Source organism: Nerophis lumbriciformis, linkage group LG28, assembly GCF_033978685.3.
Source record: "Nerophis lumbriciformis linkage group LG28, RoL_Nlum_v2.1, whole genome shotgun sequence".
In the NCBI taxonomy this organism is placed as follows: Eukaryota; Metazoa; Chordata; class Actinopteri; order Syngnathiformes; family Syngnathidae; genus Nerophis; species Nerophis lumbriciformis.
The window spans coordinates 34,399,801-34,418,974 of record NC_084575.2 but is presented as its reverse complement, the minus strand read 5'-3'; the positions used below and the strand labels follow the sequence as shown (position 1 = coordinate 34,418,974).

Genomic DNA, 19,174 nt, shown 5'->3' with positions numbered 1-19,174 from the left:
TATATAAAAAATATTCTAATGATATATGTTACATTTGAAAAACAAACGTCATTAAAAAAATACTAAAGAACACCAAAACACATCAATTGAATTTGTTTTAATCAGCCCCTTAAATCCTCTAGTCCTAGCCACAGCTGCAATCTGGCCGCAAAAAGGTGGCATGTGTCCTCCGATGACAAGAATGATTACGGTAATATGAATTCACGCATTTTAGTGCCCACAGTATCTCAGCTTGGAGAGCTTCATTTTTTGCAGAAACCAAAGTTTTTCTACTTTGTTGTGTTGCTGGCTGTCCTCAAAGCATCAGCTGTCATAAATGTAGTATTGCGCTGCAAGCAACTGTACGGCTACAGTTTTGTGCTTTTTCCCCTTCAAATCAAATCAAATCAAATCAACTTTATTTATAAAGCACGTTAAAAATTTACCACAGGGGTAGCCAAAGTGCTGTACAATGAACAGGTTAAAAGATAAAACGAGTACCGAGCAAACACAACACAACACAAACAGAACACGATAAAAAATAAATAATTAAAATAGAATAAATAAAAACATAAAAACAGGTTCACAGCAGGTGTATTATGGGGCGCCATTGCAGGATGGATATCACTCAGTGTTAAAAGCCATGGAATAAAAGTATGTTTTTAAGAGAGATTTAAAAACAGGAAGAGAGGAGGCTTGTCTAACACTCAGGGGTAGGTCGTTCCAGAGCTTGGGAGCAGCAACGGCGAAAGCTCTGTCACCTCTAAGCTTCAGCCTTGTGTCAGGGACCGTCAACAGCAGCTGATCGGCTGATCTTAAGGATCGGGTGGGGCAGTAAGGCTGAAGGAGGTCGGAGAGATAGGTTGGCGCGAGGTTGTTTAGACATTTAAAAACAAATAAAAGGAGTTTAAAATTGATTCGGTAACGCACAGGGAGCCAGTGAAGGGACGCTAAAATAGGGGTGATGTGCTCACGTCTGCGGGTCTGTGTTAGCAGACGAGCAGCAGAGTTCTGCACGAGCTGCAGGCGGGCGAGGGAGGCCTGGCTAATGCCAACATACAGGGCATTACAGTAATCAAGACGAGTCGAGATAAAGGCGTGGATTAATTTCTCAAGATCATGTCTTGATAGAAGCGGTTTCACTTTCGCTATTTGGCGTAATTGATAAAAGCTTTTTTGAACGACGCTGCTGATTTGTTTTTCGAATTTAAAATCTGAGTCAAACTTTACCCCCAGGTTTGTGACAGAGTCGCTGAGATACGGGGTCAGACTGCCGAGGTCAACATTGGGGGAGGGAGAGCGACTTGGACCGAACAACATAACTTCTGTTTTATCTTCATTTAGGCTCAGGAAGTTAGCTGAAAGCCAGACTTTGATGTCGTGCAGGCAGTCAATAAGACGTTGAACCGTGTTATTTTGTGCCATGGGAAAATAAATCTGGCAATCATCGGCGTAAAAATGAAATGCAATACTGTACTTCCTAAAAATAGAACCAAGGGGGAGAAGGTAAAGCGCAAATAAAATTGGGGCAAGGATTGAGCCCTGGGGGACCCCATGTGGTAAAGGAGCTGTGGACAACATAAAACTGTCTACTTTTACACAAAAACTCCTGTCGGTTAGGTACGACCGGAACCAGTTGAGGGCGGCGCCCTTAATGCCCACACAGTTCTCAAGACGAGTGATTAAGGTGGCGTGGTCGACGGTGTCGAACGCAGCAGACAGATCTAAAAGCACCAGGACAACATATTTACCAGAATCAGTGGACAGGAGGATATCGTTAAAAACTTTTAGAAGCGCTGACTCTGTGCTGTGGAGGGCTTTAAAACCTTCAAATGGCTAACAAGCGCTCCCTCGCCCATATTCGAGGTATCAAATGTTTTACAGCACAGTTTGCATTTGGCATGTCTTGGGTCAGTGTCTTTTGCCAGCCACAATTTGTATTTATCCTTTAAAAGCCATTTTCTGCACCTTGCAGAAATTTTTTCAGCATTGTCACTTCGCTAGCAGCTTTGTAGGCGCTTGAACGCCTCATGGCTACACACAAGCGACTAAAACTTCTGAAAAAATATTATTTTCCACAATATTGTCCTTTTTTGTAAAAACGACTTAAAGGGGATCTGCACTTTTTTGGAATTATGCCTATCATTCACAATCCTTATGTAAGACAAGAACACAGATGTTTTTCTTTTTTTATGCATTCTAAATATTAAATAAATGTGATCAAAAGTCCGCTTACAATGAAGCCAATGAAAGTTGCTCTATTCTGCCTATTAAGCCCTTAAAAAAACCTCCAAACACCTCCATTAGGTTTTGTATACATGCCGTAAGTACATATATAATTTAGTAATGGACACATTTATAATAACGTTTAATATTTAAGTATTTTGATCATTTTAAGCATACGTGGCGCATTATATTAAAAAACGCATCACAACGTTCCCTTTTTTCTGCTCTCATTAAGATGCCGACTGATAGAATGTTGTTATAGTCCCATTTAGATAAAGAATGATTTCTAATCCTCGCGAAGAAAAGGGGGGTGTAACCAAGCGCAGACCAAGTTCTTTCGTGTCGTGTCGCCCTTTGGCTTTAAATTGTCAGAATACGTCTTCGTCCTTCTACTATCCAGGTTAGAGACATGATTTATGATGGAGAATAAAGCGAGGAAACAGCTGACCAGTCGATATAGGCAACATAGGCACACGCGTGAGTGATCACGGTGCTGCTATAAATAGTTTGTCTGCGTTAGCGCTTATAATTGGAATATCACTCGTATTTGGTCAATATTCAAGTCACAAAATGTAAATGAAGTATTGTTGCCGCTTTTTGGGATGGTTATTTATTTAGTGTTATGGGCGGAATAGAGGACCTCCCAATTGCTCCGTTGTAAACAGACTTTTATTTACGTTTTTTTACGACAGTCGGCACACATCGCACTGTATGGAATGGCCTCAATCTCGTTACCTTGCGTAATGACAATAAAGCTGATTCTGATTCTGATTCTGATTCTGAGTTAAAGTGCATGAAAAAAAAATGCATCCGTCTGTCATAATGATTGGGAACGATAGGCAAAACTACAAAAAAAAGTGCAGTTCCCCTTTAAAATTGCATTCTGACTTTCTACTTTTTTGAAATGCAGCATATTACTACATCGTCAATCACATTTGAGTGAACTAGCAGATATCGACTTGCACTTTAAAGTACCACTTAGAGTGGAAAAACAAGTTGCCTCTGTATCAAATCAAATCAAATCAACTTTATTTATATTGAGAGATAAAGAGCTGGCGAGTCACGTGACGTAGAGGAAGGAACCACCCATCCCTTCATCACCATCAACAATGCAAATCATGCAGACTTTGTGAGAGCCAACAAAGATTACTTTGAGAAAAATTATGATACAGAACCTTTTATTGTTGATTCTAAGAATAAGGATGATGTACTACGAAGTTTTAGAAACTCTGCTAAACACATCCAACTTTGGTGAAACACTAAGCAACATGTGGCAGTATTGCTAAGTGCTAAATATAAAATACAAACTACAAACATAATAAAGCAATACCTTACTGTACGATGTCTGCTCTCACTGTGATGACGACTGATAGGCTGTCCATATCTTCACGTTTGTATGAAGAATTAAAGGGGAACATTATCAGCAGACCTATGTAAGCGTCAATATATACCTTGATGTTGCAGAAAAAAGACCATATATTTTTTTAACCGATTTCCAAACTCTAAATGGGTGAATTTTGGCGAATTAAACGCCTTTCTATCATTCGCTCTCGGAGCGTTGTGACGTCACATCGGGAAGCAATCCGCCATTTTCTCAAACACCGAGTCAAATCAGCTCTGTTATTTTCCGTTTTTTCGACTGTTTTCCGTACCTTGGAGACATCATGCCTCGTCGGTGTGTTGTCGGAGGGTGTAACAACACCAACAGGGACGGATTCAAGTTGCACCAGTGGCCCAAAGATGCCAAAGTGGCAAGAAATTGGACGTTTGTTCCGCACACTTTACCGACGAAAACTATGCTACGACAGAGATGGCAAGAATGTGTGGATATCCTGCGACACTCAAAGCAGATGCATTTCCAACCATAAAGTCAAAGAAATCTGCCGCCAGACCCCCATTGAATCTGCCGGAGTGTGTGAGCAATTCAGGGACAAAGGACCTCGGTAGCACGGCAAGCAATGGCGGCAGTTTGTTCCCGCAGACGAGCGAGCTAAACCCCCTGGATGTCTTGGCTCACACCGTCCCTTATGCCACCGAAGATGATCAAGAGAAGAATATCGACCCTAGCTTCCCTGGCCTGCTGACATCAACTCCAAAACTGGACAGATCAGCGGATGAGGGTATGTCTACAGAATATATTAATTGATGAAAACTGGGCTGTCTGCACTCTCAAAGTGCATGTTGTTGCCAAATGTATTTCCTATGTTGTAAACCTAGTTCATATTTGTTAGTTTCCTTTAATGCCAAACAAACACATACCAATCGTTGGTTAGAAGGCGATCGCCGAATTCGTCCTCGCTTTCTCCCGTGTCGCTGGCTGTCGTGTCGTTTTCGTCGGTTTCGCTTGCATACGGTTCAAACCGATATGGCTCAATAGCTTCAGTTTCTTCTTCAATTTCGTTTTCGCTACCTGCCTCCACACTACAACCATCCGTTTCAATACATGCGTAATCTGTTGAATCGCTTAAGCCGCTGAAATCCGAGTCTGAATCCGAGCTAATGTCGCTATAGCTTGCTGTTCTATCCGCCATGTTTGTTTGTGTTGGCTTCACTATGTGACGTCACAGGAAAATGGACGGGTGTATATAACGATGGTTAAAATCAGGCACTTTGAAGCTTTTTTTAGGGATATTGCGTGATGGGTAAAATTTTGAAAAAAACTTCGAAAAATAAAATAAGCCACTGGGAACTGATTTTTAATGGTTTTAACCCTTCTGAAATTGTGATAATGTTCCCCTTTAAGAATGATGCACACAAGGAAAAGTGTGTTTGTCTTCATCTCCGGATATACATTGAATGTCACAGATGAACAACTTCTAGATTCATGGTAAAATCCTCCAATTATCATACTTGCCAACCTTGAGACCTCCGATTTCGGGAGGTGGGGGGTGGGGGTGGGCCGGGGGCGTGGTCGGGGGTGGGGTGGTGGGCGTGGTTGGGGGCGTGGTTAAGATATATATATATATACATATATAAGAAATACTTGACTTTCAGTGAATTCTAGCTATATATATATATATATATATATATATATATATATATATATATATATATATATATACATATATATATAAATAAAATAAATACTTGAATTTCAGTGTTCATTTACAAACTACAACTCACAAACACTTTAGAGTTAGGCTCCACCATCAGAATGTGTACTTAAACTTATAAAGATCACATGGATATTATTTAGTGAGTTGATTCACCAAAACTAACCTGTTATACAGGAGGAAAAGCACACAGGACGTTTCAATTGTTCACAGACTGGTCGCGCTCATCAGAATGACAAGACACTTCCGGTCTGCAGGTGATAGCATTCAATTGGGAAGAAACGCCCTACTGACCCCTACTGACCAATGTGAATACTGATAAATGTGTAATGACAGCTCCAAAAACGAATTCAGACCACAAAATAAAATAAATAAATCAACACAAAAATGTGACACATTATGGGTGGGTCACATATGCATGTACAGTAGATGCCATTATTGTCCTGTTTAAAAGTGTCACAACATTGCTGTTTACGGCAGACCAACTGCTTTACGGTAGACACTGTTGTTGTGTGTTGTCAACACGTCACTCAGGTCCGCCTGAATTTCGGGAGTTTTTCGGGAGAAAATTTGTTCCGGGAGGTTTTCGGGAGAGGCGCTGAATTTCGGGAGTCTCCCGGAAAATCCGGGAGGATTGGCAAGTATGCAATTATCCAGATGAGACGCATGATTTACATTATAGAATAACTTTGACGAGCCGAGACGCGATGATGCGGGAGCAGCAGTAAAGCTCACAGTAAAGCAGCAGAGAGATACTTAGCTGTGTGCTATCAATCCTCCGCTAAAAAATAATTTGTCTGTGTTAGCGCTTATAATAACAACATTGCTAATATTTGGTTCATATTCAGGTCACAATATGTAAATAAAGTATTGTTGGTGGGTTTTGTAAGGTTATTTAGTGGGTTTTGTGGGCAAAATAGAGAGCCCCCATTGACTACATTGTTAGCAGACTTTTTATGTATTTATTTATTTACGACTTAGAATGCATAAAAAAAGAAAAACATTTGTGTTCATGTCTTATATAAGGATTGTGAATCATGAACAGCACATCTCGCTCTAATTTTTACATAGTTCCATCTGATCTGATACTATGGTCATAGTGCAGGAGCGTTACTCCAGTGACGCCAATCTACGTAAATTACCGAAAACGTTCGGAGCGGTTGAATTAATTTGTGGCATATTGTGATGTTTAGACTTTGTTTTCACATACTATGCGGATTGTAAATACAATTGGATATGGTTTAATTGATACAATGAAACACAGTTAAGCATATACAATCAACTTGCTTTTCCACTCTACTTGTACTTAAAGTCACAATGTACTCACAGTACTGGTTTAGTCATGGTTAGGAAGCCTCCCATCACATGGAAGTCCGCCAAAGTGCTACAGTACCTGGAGAGATGGAAACAAGGAGTCCGTTACAATGACATGACTTTCAATCCAGTTGTTTGATTGAGAACACATACTCATTGTAAGAGTCCAGAAAGATGCTGGGGTGCTCAAGGATAGGTAGGCTTTTAACATTGCGGCTGTGTCGCAGGCCGGCGGTCACCCTGACCGCGTGCTGCCCGGTCAGGTGACACAAGTGCCAGAATCGACTGGAAAGCGTCTGTAGGAGCCCGAAATTGACCGTACCAAGAGTAGCGCTCAGCAATTCTATGAAACACATTGATTCAACTATTACAATCATTATAGGAAAACAAATATTTCCTGTCCGTGTTACTCTTACCCAACTCCAGCAGCGGGCGTAAGACCTGTGTTTTGATGTTGCACAGTTTGCAGTAGAACTTCCTCTCTGCTGATGCCAGCTCATGGAGGCTGGCGATAAAGCCCATCACGTTTTTGTCTGACAGAGCAACACACCGCCGGCCCCCAGAAAAGACAGTGCTTACAAATCCCAACTGATAAACAAATATGATACAAAGGGTTACTGTTTATGAGATGCATGTGACCGAATCCAAAACTTTCCTCTTATATTCATATTTACATTCATGCAAAAGGGAAGCAGCACCGGCTGCTGGGTGTAGCCTTCAGATGGCTCCTCCCTGTCTTCCTGTGTGCCACTCTCTACTGTGTCCTCCTTCACCTGCTCTCCACTGTAGTAAATAATGGGCTGGATGCAGTCTCCATCAGCGAGCATCAGGCTGTGTCGCACTCCGGCACTCACATCCCAAACCCGGATTCCCTCTGACAGCTGCAGTGAGACACAGATAAGCATGCAGAAACACTTACAAAATTGCAGTTTTAAGCCCATATTCATTTACAGTGTGTAATGATTATACAATGATGTTTAAATCAAATCATTCAGTAGTAGAAATACAGTAGTTCTCTTACTTTGGCTAGCCGAGGGATAGTGCTGGGGGATTCCATATGGCCCAGTTGTCCATGGCTGTTACTTCCCCATGAGAACAGCTGGAAGGCAGACAAATAAGACACATGAGAGTAGACTCCCACCTCTCAGCATCCATCAGCATCAGCACCGGCTCCCCCCAGGGCCGCATGCTAAGCACCCTACTCTACACTCATGCCAGCAATACCACTATTAAATTTGCAGACGACACCACAGTAGTGGGACTCATTTCTGCCTACAGAAATTAAGTGGAGCGGCTGACTGGGTGATGCAGGGAAAACAACCTGGTCCTTAACACCACCAAGACGAAGGAGCTGATCAAGGACTTCCGGAGGAAAGAAACGATAAACATCCAACACTGTACATTAACGGGGACTATGAGGAAAAGGTTTAAGAACACTTTTTACCCGAGAGCAATAGTGTCGCTGAACACAAGGCATAAAAAACAATGACTGTGCATGTGAGCTGTGTGCTTGGTATTTTTATGTACCGTATTTTTCGGACTATAAGTTGCAGTTTTTTTTCATAGTTTGGCCGGGGGTGCGACTTATACTCAGGAGCGACTTACAGTATGTGTGAAATGATTAACACATTACCGTAAAATATCATCCATCCATCCATCCATCCATTTTCTACCGCTTATTCCCTTTGGGGTCACGAGGGGCGCTGGAGCCTATCTCAGCTACAATCGGGCGGAAGGCGGGGTACACCCTGGACAAGTCGCCACCTCATCGCAGGTAAAATATCAAATAATATTATTGATCTCATTCACGTAAGAGACTAGACGTATAAGATTTCATGGGATTTAGCGATTAGGAGTAAGGCTGAAACGACGCGTCGACGTCATCGGTTACGTAAATACGTCGACGCCGTTTTTGTGCGTCGCATATTTACGTCACACTACTGTCATGGCGGAGCGCAAAGCAGACGATGCGAGCGAGGGGAAAAAAGCACGCCAAAAGTCGTCAAAAGTGTGGGAGTATTTCAATAAACGGCCTAATAATGTTGTATGCACACTGTGTCGAGCGGAAATGGCCTATCATAGCAGCACAACGGCTATGAACAAACATTTGAAAAGAAAACCCCCAACAGCGTTCTTGCCATCACCATCAACAAGTCAATCGTCCGCGTGCGTATACGTTGTCATTATTACACAAAAACATGAATGTGTCATTTGTATCTGCGTTGTAAATTCATAAACTAAAGCACCGTTTCGCTCTGAGAGGCGCGTTTGGCGTGCCTGTTCAGTGTTTACAAAGACGCGCTCCTCTTTAACGCTGTGGAGAGGCGGCGGCGGCGAGCGAGCGGCGAGGCGGGGCGCGCCGGGAGCGACGCCGCAATCGTGCCCAGGTGCGCGATCCGCGCAGTTGGAAGAGAAAAGACTTTGTGTAAAATTAAAAGATTGTAAACCTGGCAAAGCCGTCTGGCGTTCAGTCTGTCGGTCCTGAAAGAACCCCACGGCACAAGTCGTGTCACAAACGCTAACGTTAATTAGTTGTGCAAATACCTTTTACAACATTAACAGTTACATATACTATGTACAAACCAACAATTAACTTTCACTTTAATCATACTATCATTGTTGTGTTATTAAGCAAAATAAGCAATACTTTTACTTTTGTTGAAATGTTTACACTGTACACTTTTTTGTATTGGATGTTTAGCTTTATTTTTGCACATTTTAGCAAATAAGCAATACTTTTACTTTTGTTGAAATGTTTACACTTGTTACAGAATATTTCCGTTTTGCACTTTTTTGTATTGGATGTTTATCTTTATTTTTGCACATTTTAAAGCAAAATAAGCAATACTTTTACTTTTGAAATGCTTATACTATTCCAGAATATTAAGATTTGCACTGGATGTTTACTTTTATATTTGCACATTAAAAAGCAAATAAGCTACTTTTAATTTTGCTAAATGTTAAAAGTTTTAAATGTTTACATTGTTACAGAATATTTTGTCATGTTGTTGTCAATGTTGACTGAGTGGCCATACTTTTTTTTTTGTAAATAAAAGCCATGCCTTTTGAAAAAACTGGCCTACATTTATTTTTTCCTCTTCATTTTAAATTTAAAAAAAAATCGGTAAAAGGAAAAATAATCTATAGATTAATCGAAAAAAATAATCTATAGATTAACCGATTAATCGAAAAAATAATCTATAGATTAATCGATAGAAAAATAATCGTTAGCTGCAGCCCTAATTAGGAGTGACAGATTGTTTGGTAAACATATAGCATGTTCTATATGTTATAGTTATTTGAATGACTCTTACCATAATATGTTACGTTAACATACCAGTTGGTTATTTATGCCTCATATAACGTACACTTATTCAGCCTGTTGTTCACTATTCTTGATTTATTTTAAATTGCCTTTCAAATGTCTATTCTTGGTGTTGGCTTTTATCAAATACATTTCCCCAAAAAATGCGACTTATACTCCAGTGCGACTTATATATGTTTTTTTCCTTCTTTATTATGGATTTTCGGCCGGTGCGACTTATACTCCGGAGCGACTTATACTCCGAAAAATACGGTATTTTAATCTATCTATCTGAGTACCATGTTCTTATGTTTTTTATGTGTCATTATGAATTTGCACCAAATTAGTTTGTCCAGGGTGTACCCCGCCTTCCGCCCGATTGTAGCTGAGATAGGCTCCAGCACCCCCCGCGACCCCAAAGGGAATAAGCGGTAGAAAATAGAGACTGTGTGGGTGTCAGGGGGACTGCATTAGAGTGGTTCAGATCCTACCTGTCAGAAAGGTCCTTCTCTGTCAGGCTGGGGTCCCCCAGCCTTCTTCTGCTCCGCTTTACTGTGGTGTCCCCCAGGGATCTATTCTAGGCCCCATCCTGTTCGCTCTAGATCTCCTCCCTCTTGGAGAGATTTTTAAGAGGCATGGAGTGTCTTATCACTTTTATGCAGACGACTGCCAAATTTATATGCCTATTTCAAAAGGCCACGGCCCCCTGACACCCCTTCTCAACTGTCTATGCCACGTCAAGGCTTGGTTAGCCCAGAATTTTTTTAATAATGAATGAGGGAAAAACGGAAATTTTAGTGTTTGGTCCGACCCTCACTGACTTGGGACCATTGCAAAATGATGTGCGTCCCAAAGTCACCAGCCTTGGCGTCACTATAGACAGCCATTTTAAACTTGACAAACAAGTCAATGGCGTTTTAAAATCCTGTTTTTATCATCTTCGTCTTTTAGCAAAGGTAAAACCGTTTTTATCTTTTAACCTTTTTGAACAAGTCGTGCATGCTTTTATTTCAAGTGGCCTGGACTACTGCAATGCACTTTATGCTGGCATTAGCCAAAAAGCTCTCTCCCGGTTGCAGTTAGTCCAGAATGCGGCAGCAGGACTTTTAACAGGGGCCAGGAGACGCCAGCATATAACCCCAATCCTTGAGAGTTTGCACTGGCTCCCTGTTCATTTTAGAATTGATTTTAAAACCTTGCTGTTTGTTTTTAAAGCTTTTGGACTGGCACCTCAGTATATCTCGGACCTCATCCAAACTTACAATCCTGCGCGCGCTCTGAGGTCCGAGAGCCAGCTCCAGCTCGTGGTGTCCAAGACGAGACTTAAAACCAGGGGAGACAGGGCCTTCTCTGTGGTCGGCCCTAAGCTCTGGAACACTCTGCCCCTCCATATTCGAACTGCTCCCACAGTGGAGTGTTTTAAGTCTCGTCTTAAGACCCACTTTTATTCTCTGGCTTTTAACACTACGTGAGTTGTGTGGTCCTCTGTTGTCCTCTGTGTTTTTAAAATTTTGCTTTCTATTTACTGTTTTAATTGGTTTTACCCTTTGAAATTGTTTTTAATCATATTTATTTTTTATTGTTTTTAATTGTGTTTAATATTGTTGTGCAGCACTTTGGAAACATTTTGTTGTTTAAATGTGCTATATAAATAAAGTGGATTGGATTGATTGAAAATGGACGGATGGATGGATGGACAGTTTGCTTGCAATTTACAATGTACAATGACAATAAAGATATATTCTACATCCATGCACAGTTCTGCGACTTCAGCTCTTGACCGACCTGTGACTGCGCAGTCAGAGCGAGGGAATGATGAGCGCCGGCTGCCACTCGCACCACCTCCTTATTGTTGAGACTTTTGATGCAGAGTGGCTGCAATCTGTAAACATCACTTTTGGTGTCATAATGCCGTTTTTGTTGGCTTGAAAACAAGGAAAAATGCGCTCTATACCTGTCCAGGTTGTCTCCATGGCCAAGCTGACCTTGCTCGCCATGGCCCCAGCTCCACACTTCCGTCTGCAGGGTGGGCAGCACCTCCTGGGCCTCAGGGTCTGACACTCCCAATGGTGTCAGAGGCACAGCGGCCGTCTTAGAACGGCCAACTTTACGAAGCAGCCGCGGAGACACTGCAAATGCACAGAAGGGAGGCAAATAAAATGAGTATGCCATGCAAAGAACAACTCTTTTAAACAAATCCTATTCCTTGCCAGTCCGATAGGTGGTGCTAAAGTACATTGTAATGTGGTGCCGACTGCCACTGTCAAGTTCTTTAGGACTTTTGTCCACCTGCACTTGAAAAGGCTGAGAAGATTGTAGAGGGAGTTTTATCAACTCAACTCCACTAGAGTTTGTTGTTTATTTTATACCACATCTATTACAGGAGCTTTTCAGGATAGGCCGATAACCTTAAACCAAAGAGTGATAGTGTCAAACACTCCTCGCAGTAACCATTCAATTAGGAATAAATATCAATATACATAGTATTTACATCCAATCAGAGTTCAGAAAGATGTAAACATACTATATTGGTATAATAGTCTTAAAATATGTATCAGTGGCGTCTTTCGCCTTGAGAATCATTATGATGTTTACATTTGTCAAAATTTGACAGCCACACAAAGCAAGTTTTGTTATGTTTGGTTATTGTTTCTCATGGCCTCAAAGCAGAAATAAATCAATCTGTATCTTTATATAAATCTATACTAAACTTGTATGTGTGCTTCTTTAACCATGTGCAATCATTTTAAGCCTTTTGCAATTATGTATTTTTCCCATTATCCTGGGAATCATCCAACCATAAATTAAAGCCATCATGCGGGAATGTTCATCAAGCTTGCACACAGTCAAAACAGGGAAGTTGCACATAGTGTTTTCCACACCAAGTATGTGATCAATAACCCGACGGGAGAATGTGTACACCTGCCCGTACCAGTGCTTGGATAATTGATCATTTTACGTTATCATCATGAGAACAATTATTTACGTATCTTAATTACAATAAACATCAACTTACAAATGAATTATATGGGTTTAAGTTAAATATAAAACATACAACAAATAAATAAACAAAAAAGGCATAAAGGTCAAGTTAGTCATCAAAACCAAAATTTACTTGTCTTAAACCACCATATTTTGTATGGAAAGTGTTAGTGACATGTGCGTAAAGTTACTCTTATTAGTTTGTTTTGCTGTAATTGACTAAATAATACACCAAATGACTTCCTAATAATAATAATAGTTACAATATTTTTCTTTTTTTTACCATGGACTTAATGTTAAAAAGGTTCTTCTGCACTTTACATCCAAATGTTCCATCAATTAGACACAAATCTCTAAAAACACGGGTGCTAAAATTTGTTTTTGTGTTTATCGTTCTGTGCGGCACACCCAGGCAGAACACCATGACTCCACTAGGGCTGCAACAACTAATCGATTAAAATCGAATATAAAAATAGTTGGCAATTAATTTAGTCATCGATTCGTTGGATCTATGCTATGCGCATGCGCAGAGGCAATTTGTTTTTTAATTTTTTTTATGTATTTGTTTTCTTTTTTATTATTATTTTTTTTTATAAACTACAACATGTACAAACAGCTGAGAAACTATAATCAAAATAAGTATGGTGCCAGTATGCTGTTTTTTGTTTCAATAAAATACTGGAAAGGGTAGAAATGTAGTTTGTCTCTTTTATCCGATTATTAATCGATCAATCGAAGTAATAATCAACAGATTAATCGATTATCAAACTAATCGTTAGTTGCGGCCCTAGACTCCACATATCACTCACTTTGTAATGACCTTCTATGGTGACGTCAGGGCGTTGAGATGGCGTGAGGTTATGAAGTGAAGTACGCATGTGAAACAACATTTTTGTTTGCATGCAAATTTGGGTTTTTTTGACGTACGAAGACTTTTAATCAGAATTCCACGTGCAGTTTTTAACTGAGGACCAAGGTCAGGTTAGATATCCACAGAACAATTCCCCACAGATGGGAAGGCCTGGTTGTGTCAGCCTTATAACGTGTGTGGCATCATAAGACACCAGTGGTGTGATTTTCCAATAAATGACATACAAAGTTGGTCATAAAAGGGACTTTTTCTGTTGACCAACAATAGACAGTAGTGTGTGAAGCTCCATCCTCCACAAGTGAATTACAGCATACCACCATGCCTGGGAACTGAACAGTACTGTACCAATGGGGTGAAATTAAATAGAAAAAGTATCATAGCTTCTACAATAAGGAAAATATAATTAGTAACTTCCTTGTTGTCGATTGCAATTTGATATGAACACAATGAACAGCAGTACAAACATGCACTTGACGCCAGTAAGCACAGACACGAGGCGTACTTACATAGCAGTGCATAGGAGGAGGATAAGAGGTGAACAGCGTATCTACCCTGTGAGAGGAGTCCCGGGAGCGAGAGGCGGCGCTGCATGCGCTCTGCCTCCTCTTCACGAATATCTCCTGTGCTGGAACTCTTCTTGGCCTGCATGGAGTCTTCTCGGCGGACATGCTCGGGGGTGTTCTCACCAGCTCTGGGAACATCTCCTGTAAAACTGACTGGCCCACCCGATCTTAACGTTCCAGGAAGGTAGAGGCTCATCATTTTCTTGAGGGACAAGGCTTCGTAGGTGGAGGCGACCCTCTCACCCACTGCCGAGGCGCAAGAGGCCACCAGATTGTTGAGGGCATTTGTAGAAGAGGTGCCGATGAGTCCGGATGCTGATGGCTGAAAGAAAAACAACACATTTGGGTACAAAAAAAAAGAGGACTTCAGTGTTTCCCACAGCACTGCAATGTATTCATGGCGTCCAGTTGCAGGATGGGGGAGGCTGATGTCTAATGTGCATGTCATTTTTAGCTAATAAGCCCTACAAAGATCCATCCATCCAGTGTCTATAGCTTGTCCCTTTTTCGGGGTCGCGGGGGGTGCTGGAGCCTATCTCAGCTGCATTCGGGCGGTAGGCGGGGTACACCCTGGACAAGTCGCCACCTCATCGCAGGGCCAACACAGATAGACAACATTCACACCCACATTCACACACTAGGGACCATTTAGTGTTGCCAATCATCCTATCCCCAGGTGCATGTCTTTGGAGGTGGGAGGGGCCTATCCCCAGGTGCATGACTTTGGAGGTGGAAGGTAGCCGGTAGAGATGCGCGGTTTGCGGCCACAACCGCGGAGTTCGCGGATTATCCGCGGATCGGGCGGATGAAATTAAAAAAAATTAGATTTTATCCGCGGGTCGGGTCGGGTCGGGCGGTTGAAATAAAAAAAAATTAGATTTTAAATAGATTCAGGCGGGTGGCAGTTAAACCAATTGGGAAATATATATACATAGTTAAATGTTGTTACCCACATACGAAAAACGAGCAGGCACCTGCAGCATATGCCACAACAGAAGAAGAAAAAAAAAAGAGATGGACACTTTTACGGAGCGGAGAAGGGACGCCTCGCCGGGGTCCGGGACCGAGGCCCCTTCCCCCGAGAGGGCCCCACCGGGAGCCGTAGCTGAGGCGATCCGCGAGAAGGGCCCGACGCACGTCCAGGGTCACCACCGCACCGACACCGCGCCTCGTCCGCCTTCGCCGCGGCCGGCGTCACGCGCAGCAGGTAAGCAGCTTACCTGCCCGCCACCCCCGTGGCCGGGGGCTCGTAACAGGGGTCACTCCGCGCGCTCCGCCCGCGCAGCTTACCTGTCCCGCCACCCCTGTTGCCGGGGGCGCGTAACAGGGGTCACTCCGCGCGCAGTGCTCACCCTGGTTGATATAGACAGCAGGACGGTGGCCATGGAAGTCGGAACCCGCTAAGGAGTGTGTAACAACCCACCTGCCGAATCAACTAGCCCTGAAAATGGATGGCGCTGGAGCGTCGGGCCCATACCCGGCCGTCGCCGGCAGCGAGACGCGCTTGGAGGTGCGCTCAGCGCGGCTCCCATATGATTGCGCACTGGTGTGCGTCTGGGCCGTGACAGCGTGGCACGCAAATGTCTGTGCTGCATTGGATCAGTCTCCTTTCTTTAACAGGCAAAAGCTTTATAACCTCACTAATGCCTTGCATCGTCTATATTAGATATATAACAACGGGCGGGTGCGGTTCTGATCAAATGTTACATCGGGTGGATGGCGGATGGTTGACGACTTTCTGATGCGGTTGCGGATGAAATAATTGCCTATCCGCGCATCTCTAGTAGCCGGAGTACCCGGAGGGAACCCATGCAGTCACGGGAAGAACGTGCACACTCCACACAGAAAGATCCCGAGCCCAGGATCGAACCCAGGACCTTCGTATTGTGAGGCCCACACACTAACCCCTGTCCAACTGTGCTTCCCCCCTACAAATATGTTTAAAAATATACAAGATATTACTTCTGTCGATTCTTGTCACAAGCAAGATGAAACCGTGTGGGGGGTACAGCAGTACATACAGTATTAAGAGTCTTTAAAAATGTCCAACAATACCAGAAAAGCTTTTAGTTTTTCCGCTATTTTTGGAGACAGAATCTAGAGCAGGGGGTGCCCAAAGTGGGGCCAAATCTGGATTGGTCCGTCACAGGGTGGTTCCCAAATTTAATAAAAAATCATACTTATCTTTTTCAAGCGCACACAATCATTGATGACATGCCCGCAAGGCTAACTAGTTTTCATCCATCAAATGTGATGCTCTACACTCGCACTACGCTTAAAATCTCTGTTTGGCTCACGGCTTAATGACACATGTTTACTTTGGCACCTGGCAGAAAAAACTGTGGGCACCCCTGATCTAGAGTACTAGAAATATTCCCCCGAATAAATAGCTAAAAACATTAAATTGGCAACCCGTTCTCTGTCAAACCACAGAGTGTGAGCTGATAGATACAGTGCCATCTAGACTTAGACTTAGACAAGCTTTAATGATCCACAAGGGAAATTGTTTAACATCTACTGGACAGAGTTGAGACCACAAGCTACATTCACACGGTCTCATAAATATGTGTTTAAGAGCGCCAAATCAATTAATGGCGGTCCCAATTTATTCCTGGAGGCTGTAACAAATAAATAACTGTATGGGAAACACTGGAGCTTCAGGACAGCTTGAAATTTCCACTTTCATACTACCGTATTTTTCAGACTATAAGGTGCACTTAAAATCCTCAAATTTTCTCAAAAATCGACAGTGCATCTTATAAAAGTATTTTTTCTGGTTGTGCTTATACTAGTTGTGGTAAATGGTGTAATATGTGACCAGTAGATGGCAGTCACACATAAGTGATACGTGTGGACTGCAGGTTGAGGCCTGTTCAATAAATTACGCTAGCAAGTACCGGTGAGCAAACAAGACCAAAACTTTGATGTTTCATTGAGAATACAAAACATTACACCAGCGTTTCTCAAAGTGTGGGGCGCGCCCCACTGGTGGGGAATAGAGACATGACAGGTGGGGCGCGAGGAACGGGAGGAAATTTCACTTTAAAAAATTTTTTTTATTATTATATCCTTAGATTATTTTTTTTACTATGCTTTCATTTTCTATACACACTGTAAATCACTTTGTGATTCTGTCTGTGAAATCCGCTATATAAATAAATGGAAATTACCGGTACTTATTTTTACTGTAGGCTTTATATTTCTCGGTACGAGCGAAAGTTTGACAGACATAGCAACAGTAACTAATGGGGGCGGGGCTAAGCGGAACAAACTTTCGCGCGGATGGGTAGCAGGCTAATGTGTGGACCACAATTACACAAATATATACATTTGTGACTCGCACCTCAAAGGTCGTCGAGCCAGAGCCTGCAGAGAAACAAAAATCTGACGGGCACACACTGTGTCATTCACCGGGAAGCACTCGCGTCAAGGCAGCTCAGCCCCGAACTCAATGAGGTTTTAACAGATGTTGTGAGCGCGGTAAATTTGATCAAAACACGACCACTGAAAGTGCGACTGTTCTCTGCACTGTGTGAGGAAATGGGAGCTGATCATACAGCCGTGCTGTTTCACAGTGAAGCAAGGTGGCTCTCCTGGGGGAAAGTGCTGTCACTTGCCCTGTCTTGCCAAATGCATAGATCCTCCTTTTTTTTTTGCGAAGATTGCAAAGTGGCACTTTTATTTGATTTATTATTGAACTTGATGCAAGTTATTTGATTTATTATTGAACTTGATGCAAGTTATAACACTTTTGTTTTATTTATTACTGAACTTGATGCAAGTTAAAACACTTTTTTGATTTATTATTGAACGTGAGCAAGTTATAACACTTTTTTTTAATTTATTATTGAACTTGATGCAAGTTATTTGATTTATTATTGAACTTGATGCAAGTTAACACTTTTATTTGATTTATTATTGAACTTGATGCAAGTTATAACACTTTTATTTGATTTATTATTGAACTTGATGCAAGTTATAACACTTTTTTGATTTATTATTGAACGTGATGCAAGTTATAACACTTTTTTTTTTTTTTTGAACTTGATGCAAGTTATAACAGTTTTTTTTATTTATTATTGAACTTGATGCAAGTTATTTGATTTATTATTGAACGCAAGTTATAACACTTTTATTTGATTTATTATTGAACTTGATGCAAGTTATAACACTTTTTTTGATTTATTATTGAACGTGATGCAAGTTATAACACTTTTTTTTATTTATTATTGAACTTGATGCAAGTTATAACACTTTTGTTTTATTTATTGAATTTGATGGAAGTTATTTTATTTATGATTGAACTTGATGCAAGTTATACCACAGCTGCACAGTTATTTTATTTATTATTGAACTTGATGTTATTTTATGTTATTGAGCTTGAACGTATACAACTTGATGTTCAATAAATTTGAAAATGTTAAAGCTTGGCATTAGCGCTCTGTTGGGGCGATGGGGGCAGGTGGGGCTTGAAAACTCCCCCTTGTCCAAAGTGGGGGATGACAAAAAAAGTTTGAGAACCACTGCATTACACAAAGCGCTCAAAGATCGGTCAAAATGTTTTAGTACGACTTTGGTAAGCTACTTGAATGACTGTCAAAACATTACGGCTACAGTAGTCAGACTACTGTACTGCAACATACAGGTATTATTATGGTATGCGTAAAAAGCCCCCAAAATTGCACCAATTAGGAGACATATTATCTGGCATTTGTGTTTATTATGCAAACACAACCTTTCTTACCTATTGGTACCTGCTGTTTTGTATTTGGGATCTGCACAAGTCCTGAAAATGTACATGCGTCCGCCAATGTAGCCCACCCCATAGTTAATAACCTCCTTCTTTTTCTCTATCCTCTTGTTGTGGGCCATTCATCCTCTG

General features: G+C 41.6%; 1 protein-coding gene across 5 annotated transcripts in view; it reads right to left on the bottom strand.

The window, feature by feature from the left end:
- Nucleotides 1-19,174, bottom strand: part of als2b (alsin Rho guanine nucleotide exchange factor ALS2 b) — a 54,679-nt gene that overhangs the window by 29,575 nt on the left and 5,930 nt on the right. For 3 of the 5 annotated variants that reach the window (XM_061924078.1, XM_061924080.1, XM_061924081.1), the window contains exons 4-11: nucleotides 14,236-14,614; nucleotides 11,831-12,005; nucleotides 11,662-11,758; nucleotides 7,594-7,671; nucleotides 7,247-7,453; nucleotides 6,989-7,160; nucleotides 6,726-6,915; nucleotides 6,586-6,651 (exon numbers count right to left, since the gene is read on the bottom strand). In XM_061924078.1, the coding sequence (XP_061780062.1) occupies nucleotides 6,586-6,651; nucleotides 6,726-6,915; nucleotides 6,989-7,160; nucleotides 7,247-7,453; nucleotides 7,594-7,671; nucleotides 11,662-11,758; nucleotides 11,831-12,005; nucleotides 14,236-14,614 (1,364 nt within the window). The remainder of the gene's footprint in view (nucleotides 1-6,585; nucleotides 6,652-6,725; nucleotides 6,916-6,988; nucleotides 7,161-7,246; nucleotides 7,454-7,593; nucleotides 7,672-11,661; nucleotides 11,759-11,830; nucleotides 12,006-14,235; nucleotides 14,615-19,174) is intronic. The other 2 variants (XM_061924079.1, XM_061924082.1) reach the window with 1 other exon arrangement.